At 39.2% G+C, this 11,465-nt stretch overlaps 1 protein-coding gene across 2 annotated transcripts in view; it reads right to left on the minus strand.

Annotated features, from left to right (window-relative positions):
• Positions 1 to 222, minus strand: part of LOC115221562 (signal recognition particle receptor subunit alpha) — a 40,602-nt gene extending 40,380 nt beyond the window's left edge. The window contains exon 1 of one of the 2 annotated variants that reach the window (XM_029791764.2): positions 22 to 222. In XM_029791764.2, the coding sequence (XP_029647624.1) occupies positions 22 to 138 (117 nt within the window). In that variant the 5' untranslated portion in view covers positions 139 to 222. The remainder of the gene's footprint in view (positions 1 to 21) is intronic. The other variant, XM_036510610.1, reaches the window with a different exon arrangement.
• Positions 223 to 11,465: the final 11,243 nt, after the last annotated feature.

The raw sequence follows: 11,465 nt of genomic DNA on the forward strand, positions 1-11,465 counted from the left end.
AATGGAAAGAATTTCGCTCACTTGTAGAAGGACGCTCTTAATTAAAGCATTAACGGATGGTGTGAACCATTGCGATGTTCCCTGGAAGCACCACAGAACGATGCCACCTTTGCTAAAGATACTGAAGAAATCCAACATATTGGCCAAGTTATTACAGCGACGACGGCGAACCTCAAACTAAGGCTTTATCACTCTCTTACGCTCTCTCTCTCCCCCTCCGCCACTCGACACTTCTACGCTTTCTATTTCCATACTCACTCCAATCTATTTCTATATGTTTCTAATTTGTTTCTCTTCCCCTTCCTCCTCATTGTGTTTCAGCGTTATGGTGACGTTTACACACAACTCGATACCGGATGTGACGTTTACAACATTCCCTAAATAAGTTTCCTTGTTTTGTGGAACCAACTTCGTTTATTAATCAAATATTAGATTGAATTCAGTTTTTATAATTATATTTTTACGAATACTAATTTCATATTTTTTCGTATTATATACACAATTCTCTCAATAAAACTCTGCACTCTACTGGGCATAATTTTAACAGTGTATTTATTTGCAGTGTTTTAGTACCGGAAGTGACCTTTTTGTCATAAAATACCTCCAACAGTTCCAACAAAACTTCATATCTTTTCGGGTCTAGAAACTCTGCTTCTTTGTTCAAAATAGAAATAATTTATTGATTTAGTATACGCAACACTGCGTTACTCTGTTATATTGTTAAATTATTTTTGCTGTAGAAAAGCATGTTTAACTTTTAGATTCGTAAAGTATTAACAGTTATTGTCCCACACGAAAACATAGTATTAAAGATTAGTTCTCTTTTAATTCTGTTTCTGCTGCTAGATAAGAGGGGCAAGAATGTGCAGACTTTACAGGTCATGTAGGATCCCATGCACCACTGCAGTGCATCACTGCATTCATCGTTTGCCAGTGTTTGAGTCATCCCAGACGGTATCCTGTCACCACAAGTTACTTGCTCATCCACTTTGACCATGTGCTATGTAGCAAATAAACACGGGCTATCAACCAACCACCCATACATATCCTCAGACAACATACACAGGATTGACCCTTCCTAATCATACAAGTAATTAGATGCATCCCTGTTTCTGAGTATAGTCGTTGGACACAAAATCCAACCAATGGTGACCCATAATCTTGCAAAATGTCCTGGAACCAAAGGAGTTCCTCTGAACAATGTCCAAGCTTTTCAACAATAGAGCCAGACAGGGAAGACCAGAAACCTGAACACCTTTGTTCTGCTCACGCATCAACAATACCAAACAGCTGTCATGATAAAGAACACTAAACATCAAAATAGTTCAAAGCTAATTGTTCTTGGATTAGGTATGATGGTAGTTGCTGTCCTGGGTTCTTTAAAGATGTTTTGTTGAATAAAATTTGTTGAAAAAAAGCTGCAATATTTATGTACCACCCCAATACACACACACACACACACATTTAAAAGGAAAGAATTTCCTGTTTTACAGAAAAAGGGTTCAACAAAATGTTCAAACTTTAATTTTTTCTAAAAAATATTGTTTTACAGAAAAGGGTTTAATAAAATGTTGAGCCTTCAAAAGTTAGAAACTAGAATTGAAAATATTAAAAAATTTATCTGGCATTTTGTTGCACTTTTGAAAAAAAATAATAGTTTTAATAATACTCTCTTCTCTTCCTCCTCTTCCATTTCCTTTTTTCTCCTCCATTCTATTTTTCAATCCTTTCTCTTCATCTGGGTCATCATCCTTCTTCTCAGGCCTATCTTTCTTTCATTCTTCTCTCTCTCTCTTCTTTCTTCTTTCCCTTTTCTCTTCTTCATTCCATCATTCACCTCCTTTCATCTTTCTTCTTTAAATATCCTGGACCTACCTTTGTTTCATATTTCTCCTCTCCTCCATCCGTCCTTTTTCTCTTCTCTCCTCCATTCCATTAATCGTCTCCTTTTGTCCTTAATCCCATCAAATGCTTCTATTTGTGTTTCTAAAAGAAATTATATATTCTTTATTTACTATACCTTGATTATAAACTTTTTCCCTCTGAGCCCTTAATGTTTTCCTAGATCCCAGTATAGTTTCATAGGGTACACCCCTTTAATTGAAAATAATGACAAGAGTTAATGTCACCCCTACCTCTTTTATGGGCATTTACTGCTATCTAATTGACTCCTTCTAAAGTTTGTTTCTTTTTGTGGTGAGGGCTATTTATGGAATTAAGGAACAAGAGAAACATCTAGTAATATTTATTTATGGCCAGAAGCCAGCTCTGAGCAGTCAACTCACAATGTTCTTTATTCTCAATAAATATACTATTTTAGCCTTAGATCTTTTATTGGTGATAAGAAGGTAGATAAAAAAATTAGAAATGAATTATAACCCTTTGACCCTCACCGTGTTCTATGTCACTCCAAAATGTGACATAGAATGTTCTTCTCTTAGATTATTCTTGCTGCTATAGTGACAGCATGCAATTCTTTCATCCTCTAGCTCTGATAAAATATTTGAGAAAAATTATGTTAATATATCTTGTCTGTTGAAAATGCATGTTTATTGCAACTGAAAATAGCACTGTGTTTAAATTGACATAATGCTTGCATTGTTCAATTAAATGGAGCCTCCGGAAACGGTCGTATTGCACTAACACTTGACATCCTGTTACTTACTTTGATTTTATTCACCTTACTTCGAGCTGTGCGGATAATACCGGACTGACCTGGTGCCTCAACTTAAGTACCTAATTCAACTGAATCTTAATTATTTCTTGTGTGTGTGTACATGCTAATCTCTAATTGTGGAGTAATGTGTAGAAGGGGTAGACAGGAAGATGCAGAACAAACTGGTTAGATGTTGGGTCTGACAGAGATGACAAGGGACCGATACTTCTGGTGTTTTGCTGTGCTTGAGAAACTATGTTGAGCTAAGTAAACTCATGGCCGTTCTTCATATCCTGATGGGATTAATATGCTTCTTTTCTTTTACTACAAAATCTCTTTTAGCTGCAACAGACACAAAAATGTATAGACTCAAGCCTTTTTCTCTACAAATAAACTGTGCAAGTAAAGTGATGCTTTTTTTCCTTCCTTCTCACTTGTGTTATATTTGTCAAACTTACCTTATGAGTATGTACACCAATATATTTTCACTTAAACTACAATACACAGACATTATGTGAAAACATATTTCTATTCTTATAGAATAAAAGTATTTACCCTTGTGTTAAAAAGTTAGCCTTATTTTAATGAAGCAAAAAATATATACGAGATGGTATCAAAGATCTCCTGGACTATTTCTGTAGCACACCAACAGATGGCAGCACATGATTGCATCTGCAGTGAGAGCTAGCAGTGACCTTCATGAGGCATTGTGCCAAGTGACATCACTGTTTACTTCACAAGTTGAGAAATTTGGGCTTTTATGATCATGTGAATACTGTAGTGTGCAATTTTTGTCTTGGATAGGAAGTTGAAACAAAGAACCAATGTGAAATTTTGCATTAAACTTAGTAAGTCTGCTTCAGGCGTTGAGCATGCTTTGACAAGTTTATGGTGATGAGGCAATGGGTTGTACACAATGTTTCAAGTGGCACTGGTGCTCCAAAAGCAGGACATCCCTGGAAGACCTGCCACAAGCATAACCCCAGAAATGTGGAGAAAACTCATCAGCTTGTGCATGAGGATCGTTGGAGGACAATCAAGGACGTTTTGAACTGTTTGAGAGAGGACATTCAGCAAAGGCAACTGGATGTGTGGAGCCTGAAGAATTAAATTCTTCATGACAATAATGTACCTTGTCACTGAGCTCTCCTCACTTGTGAGTTTCTCACAAAAAACAACAGGGTATCACTCCTGCCCTATTCACCAGATTTAGCACTTCTCCAAGATGAAAATGCAGTTCAAAGGTCGCTGTTTTAACACCATTATTGGGATCAAGAGCGAATCATAGGAGGTCTTTGACTCACTTATGGAAAACGACTTCTAGGCCGGATTCCAAAAGTGGCAGGCATGCTGGGCCCTGTGTATGACTGTTTTGAAGGGGATGATGTTAAAACTTAGGCAGATAAGTTACATTTTTGTAAACATAACTGGCCCAGGAACTTTTTGATACTAACTCCTATGTATATAAAAACTTAACACATTTTCAATTCTTTCTCAATATATTTCCTAAATATAGATAGAACTGATAAGAGAAGGGAGATGAGAGAGTAGCTGTTTATTCAATTCGTTTGCAACTGTTTCTTGATCTTGTTAGTTATATAATAGATATTATATCAGCATTTACATGCATATGTGTACATCTAAATATATACATATGCATGTAAATGCCCATATATACAAGGGTTCTGAGCTAATCATCAGAACAATTCATAGTCATTGAAAACATCAACATTTGTTTGGCATGAACTCCCTCACGTTACTTCTCTTCTTTGCTCTGTTTATATATATTCTCTCCACCATTGTACCTCCTGGATTTTCAGAATGGCATCAAGGATGCACTTGGCAGAGACCTTAATGTGAGACCTGTTTGATTCCCCAAATCCCTGTTACTACTACAGATATGGATGCTTGAAATGTAAAAGACTTTCTCACCTTCCCAAGCATTAAATTAATACACCTGTTGTTTACACACCTGTCTTCGTCTTTTGTTTTTTTCTTTTGTAAATTCCAACTATATATATATATATATACATACATACATGAAAATATATATAAAACATGTTTACATACAATGCATTCTCTCTTTCTCTCCCACCCTCCCCTCACAGTCATGCAAACTAACCCTAACCCAGTCATCCCATCCAATCCCTGGTTCCACTTCAACTCCCGGTACTTTTAGTGCATGTCCCATCACATCTTCACATGTCCTCACCCCTCTCCATCTGAGGGAACCCTGTATCTCCTCCTCTACTGCAAGACACCTATTTCTGTCCCTTCTCATCCAACTGGCACAAAGCTACCTCCCTCAATACTACCTAACCCATCAGTTGAGGGGTCATGTCCTGCAAGTTACTTCTTGACCAAACTGCTGCGGGTTCCACATAAAAAGCACAGAGTGTAAAGTGGGTGGCACCAGGAAGCCATCCAACCAAAGAAATCATGCCAAAGCAGACACTAGAGGTTGGTAGAGCTTCTGTCAAAGTGTTCAACCCATGCCTGCATGGAAGCAGGATATTAAATTATGATGATATATATATATATATATATATATATATAGTGAAGGCTGATCTCAGGACATGGAAACTCATAGGGGAGATGATAAAGGATTCAGAGAGAAAAATACAATGCCTACAAAGACATCGATACATAAATACATGCATATATATATATATAATATATATATATCATCGTCGTTTAACGTCTGCTTTCCATGCTAGCATGGGTTGGGTGATTTGACTGAGGGTTGGCGAACCAGATGGCTGCACCAGGCTCCAATCTTGATTTGGCAGAGTTTCTACAGCTGGATGCCCTTCTTAGCGCCAATCACTTCGAGAGTGTAGTGGGTGCTTTTTATGTGCCACCATCATGGGGAGCCAGTCAGGTGGCTCTGGCAGCAACCCACACATAAATGAATAGTGCTTATCGCATGCCACCAGTGCTGCTAATGGCCACAACTACAATTTTCATTTGATTTTGATTTACTTGACTCAGGTCTCCTCAAGCATGGCATGTTGCCCGATGATTCAAAGGTACTTTTTAAATGGGATGGTTATGCGACACTGGTGTAGGCTACGGCTGTGATCTCACTTTCCTTCTCAATCGCAGCATATCTCCAGAGGTTTTGGTCTTTTGTCATTGCCTGTGTGGGGCCCAACGTTCAAAGGTCATGCTTCACCACCTCATCCTGTCTTCCTGGGTCTCCCTCTTCCATGGGTTCCTTCCACTGTTAGGGAGTGACACTTCTTCACACAGCTCTCCTCATCCATATGCAGCACATGACCATACCAGCGCAGTTGTCTCTCTTGCACACCACATCTGATGCTACTTATGTCCAACATTTCTCTCAGGGTGCTTACACTCTGTCGTGTGTGCACACTGACATTACACATCCAGTGGATCGTACTAGCTTCATTTCTTCCAAGCCCACGCATATCTTCAGCAGTCATGGCCCATGTTTCACTGCTGTGAAGCATGGCAGTTCACACATGTGCAGGGCCATCTACCTGAAGGGATTTGTGATGTGTTCGCCTTCCTACTTGCTAGGACTTTGGTTTGTACTAGGTTAACTCTAATGCCCTTCAATTCTAAACCTTGCTTCCACACCCAAAATTTCTTCTCTAGTTCTGGTAGTGATTCCGCTATAAGAGCAAGGTCATCAGCATAGAGGAGATCCCAGGGGCAGCCCGTCTTGAATTCCTCTGTTATTACCTGGAGGACTATGATGAATATGTGGGGGCTGAGGGCTGATCCTGCAGTTGCCATATCAGGAATATAGCATCTGTGGTGCTTCTACCTGGCACAAAACCGAACTGCATCTCATCTAAGCAGACTCTCTCCCTAATTAGTTGGGCTATGACCCTCTCTGTAACCTTCATCACCTGATTCAGTAGTTTGATACCCTTGGGTATGACTCCTTCGTGAACTACCTGGTTTACAATACGAGTAACTAGGCCATGACCCACACCACCAGATATTTTAAGCATCTCAGCAGTGATTCCTAATGGGCGGAGGGCTTTTCCTGACTTCATATCCTCAATTGCTTTATCTACCAGGGTGCTATCTATTCAGGTAGCTGGCCCCTCTACTGGGTCAACATTTGGCAGGCTCTCCTCCTCCCATTCATTCTCCACATTCAGCAGTCTTTCATAATGGCTTCTCTAAGCCTCTTTCCTTTCAGAATCATTAAAAGCAAGTGTACCAGTGTCTACGAGGACACATTTCTCTCCTGACATCACAATTTTCTCTCTCAGTCTTGCAATCCAAAATACTTCAGTTCGTTGGTCATCACATCACTGAACATTGGCAAACTTCTTATTTTCTGCATCTCCCTTGACTATGTATACCTGTCGCCCAGCCTTCCTTCTGGCTATCTGGTACAGTTCCCTGCTATCCCCACTCTTCCAGGCTTGTTTCTTTGCTCTAATGGCATTGTCTACTGTATTATTCCATCACCACGTTACTCTAGGTCTGTAAGGGATTTTTGCACCAGATGCAGATTTGGTCTGTGGCACTCAGTAAGCTGTCCTGTATGAATTTCCAGTTACCCTCTATGTCTGAAATCTGTAGCTCCTCGTCCCTCTCATCAAAGTTCTGTGAGGATGTCCCTAAATCTCTAACCATGTGAAGGGTTCTTAAGCTTCCAAATTCTTCTTTTCTGGATTGATCTGTTTCTTGGCATCCTTCTGGCCTCAAGTCTACAGTCACTAATAAGTAGTCTATGCTGGGGGGTACATTCTTCACCAGGGAGGGTCTTTGTATTTAAGAGCAACCCTGCATCCTGCTGTCTGGTGAGGATGAAATCAATCTGGCTAGCAAAGTTGCCTGATTGATAGGTTATCAGGTGGCTGTCTGAAGTCAGTGTTGCAGATTAATAAGGTTTCTGTTTCCCCAAATCCAGTCAAAAGACCTTGGCGTTGACTCAGAGCTAGAATAAAAGACATTTGTGCACTATGCCAGACAGTGGGATTGAACCCGATATCTCATGGATAGGAAGCAAACTTCTTAACAACACAGCCATGCCTACACCCAATCATCATTATGCCTCATTTTTACAACTACTTTTCCATGTCAGCATGGATTAGATGAAACCTACTGAATCAGTTTTCTATAGGTGGATGCTCTTCCCACTCGTCCACATATTCCCCTCCACTATTGGTCTTGTTTACTGAAATGTGTTTTGGAAAAGGAGTATATTGTCCTGTTCAACAAACTCTCCTATTTAATCCAATTTCAACATTTTTAGCATTTGATGAAATCAGCTGACTTTAAGTATTGCTATATTTTAAACCAACCAACCAACTGGCTAACAGGAAAAACTAAAACCTTATGAGGCTGGTCTAACTGCCACAACTAGCAGCCAGATCTCTCTCAAAGACTCCCATAGTCAGACTGAATCAGTCCTGGAACTAAACACGACAACCAACACAAACCAAGTAAAGAAGCATCTATGCAGTTGGACAAACCACTTGAAATAGATGCCAGATATCCTCAGTTTTAACCCACTTGATATCAACTCACTTGTGACCACCACCTCTGATTCTATGATACAAATTTCATGTTTTAAACTGATCAAATTATGCAAATTAGCAGCCCCAGTTTTCTGTAGTTACTGTGATAGATGAGAGTACAAACAGATTGTCTATTTGTTTCTTTGACATTGGTCAAATTGATGGAGATGTCTACGATGGAAATCCAATAAGATTTGAAAACTGTGTCCATTCAACCAAGTTTTGGCGCCATCTCATTTGTCTTTCACTTGTCTCCTCTCCACCACACCTTAGTCTGCAATATCTCATGTTTAACATCTCTCCTACCATTCTCAGCCTCATCTGATATCAATACCCATCACCTTTTTTTCTGTCCCACTCACATGTGCCTCCAACCACCATCTTTGCCTCCCCCTTTTATCCACAAATATAATGATCCTGCTGCTCCTCACACCACCTCCAGTACTGATGCTTGTCCACTTCCATCTCCACACTGATATTTACCATCAATCACACCTTCACCCTCTTTCATCACTCTATCCACACTTTCCTTCCCTCCCAATCCAATCTATATTTGCCCTTCTAGCCATCTTTTCCTAATTTGTATGCTTTCGCACCCCCATTACCACCATTTTTACCTCCCATCCAATTACACTCATTGACCCTCACGTAATGCTGGATGGTCATCCATCCTTGTCCCTCTATCATACTTTAGCCTTCAACACTTCACACAAAGCCATTTCACCATCAACATTTAACATCCGTTTTCCATGCTGGCATGGGTTGGACGACATGACAGGAATTGGCAAGGCCAGGAGACACATCAGATTCCATCATCTGTTTTGGCTTGGTTTCTATGGTTGGGTGCTTTTCCTAATGCCAACCACTTCAGAATGCAGTGGGTGTTTTTTACATGGCACCATCACCAGTGCTTTTTAAGTGGCACCAGCACCCATACCATTCCTTTCTATGTCCTGGTTTTAGAATCTCAATTCTGTTGTGGTGGGCAGGTCTTCTCAAGTACAGCAATGCACTAAATATCTCAGTCCTCTCTCATCTCCTTCGTAAGGCTCAGCATTTTGAGATCAGCCTTCAATATTTTGTCCCATGTCTTTTCCAGAAATTCTCTCCACTTTAAACCTTTGTATGCTTCGATGTTGAAGGAAGAAAATGAGGTGTTCTTGTGATATTCAACTGTCCAGTGAATATAATTATTGTGTAAATGATTATTATAAAATCATTTTCAGAATATTCCAAACATTCTGAGCTTAATGTCAATGTTATAAGGATGTTCAATGTCCTTGTCTGAAACTGTTAAAGACTGCTAAGCCAATGTATAGATCATAAATTTCTGGAAGGGTGTCCAAGACAATATCTTTTAGTTTGGAAACATTTGGCAAAACATAAAAATGCTTGTATGTTCTACAGTAAGCCATGTTATATGAAGACTACAGCACATTTACTGTCAACAAAAACTGAGGAATATTTCTCTAAGAAGTCTATGAAATGTTGTGCCACGTTTTAAAAAGTCATTTTGATACCAACAGGTCTGATGCTGCTTCCAGTTTGACAATACAAAACTCTCTACTTTAAAATATTTTTTTAAGACTTTAAAAAAAAATAAAAAAAAGATGGGATAGTCTGAACCTTTGATCATAGGTCTGCTGGATTAGGCCTGACCTGGGGCTAAAGAACACAACAGCTTCAAAATTTAGAGCAAATTCTTTGATATTTGAAGATTTAGGGGGTTGTTTAGGGATAAACCTATTTTGTACTGTTACCCATAGTATGTTGGAATCAATAGGCAACTCTCGCTACTTATAAAGGTATCTCCCCCAAAAGTCTGTAAGCAGTGGTAGCACTGTAATATTAACGAGTGTTAAATTAGTCTGCAGCAGCTTTAATTCATAGTGTAGATACAGGTCTAGCGACATAGTTTATCCCATCAGGACCAGTCATCTCCTTGTGTAGTTTGATGCCCATCTTTTGTAAAGAATCCACAAGGAAATTTGATAACAGAAGTTTTGTCTTGTTGAGGACAATACAATCTCCTCGTGCTGGTACCCAAGATAAAATGCACACTGTACACTCTGTAAGGGGATAGGAGTTAGGGAGGGCATTCAGAAACCACGCCAAACTTGAAAACATAAGCGCGATATTGTCGAATGAGAAGGGACTCGGGCTATAACGACACATCTAACCCTTGCAGGCACGGAAAGTAGACGTAAAACAACTAAGGAACATCTACGAGTCATGTGACCTGCTAGCAATAACAGCAAAGCCAGCATCAAATCACATTCTGCATTTTCCTCCAGTGGGGAATAATACCCCCCCCCACTATATATCTGCATAAAAGATGGGATGGTCATAATTGGAACCACTTTGACCATTGGTACGTTTAATCAGTGCTGACTACGTTTAATTCGCCCTCGCAATCTGAACTGTGTGTGATGTGAAGGTAGAACAGGAGACAGATATAAACAGGGATGTTTTAAGAAAAGGCTACATCAAGATAATGTACTCCTAGATACACTATGTCTGAATAAAAGACAAGATAACGATTGAACATAGAGCAGTTGGACGAGGGAGAGAACTGGGGTTCATCTCAGAACGTGTATGGAACTTTCAGGTGGTATACAATATGCTAGAAACAGCAGCCAAATCTCTCTCCACTCAAACCATATTAGATAAGGTTATTCTAGAAAAAAAACAACGTCGGAAAATAAAGTTGAAACGGTCACGGACGGAATACATTTGATCAGATGTTTATTGTAAGCTGATCTGAGGTTAAGCAAAAACCATTAAAGGCCGTTAACCCCCTTTCAATAACTTTGGCAGAATTGTAGACAATTTTTGACATAATTATGTTACATAAATATATATATATGAAATAAAAATACTTTGGAATCATTCATTATTTATTTTTCCCTGTCAGTAATATAGCAATGGCTCAATGCATTTACTAATAAAGGTACTTTCTAGATATGCTAACATTTGCATCTATATACAGAAAAAAAAACTTGGATACATGAAACATATCATTATAATGTATCTATATATATATATATATATATATACACATATATACAGATACGCATGTGTGTTGCAGATGGAAAATCCCCCTCTTATCTTCCATATAATTCTCTCTCAACATCAAACGTTAGTTCCTCCTACCACCATAGCCCCTCCCCCTTTCTCTAAAATGTCCCCTCTGCCCTCTACTGCGGCTAAAAAAAAATGAAGAGTTCTTCCTCTGCCTATCACTCTTCCCCCTCCAACACTGAGATACACATAGTCGCAACAGTCACACACACACAGTTACA

This window comes from Octopus sinensis, linkage group LG18 (assembly GCF_006345805.1).
Source record: "Octopus sinensis linkage group LG18, ASM634580v1, whole genome shotgun sequence".
NCBI classification, from domain to species: domain Eukaryota; kingdom Metazoa; phylum Mollusca; class Cephalopoda; order Octopoda; family Octopodidae; genus Octopus; species Octopus sinensis.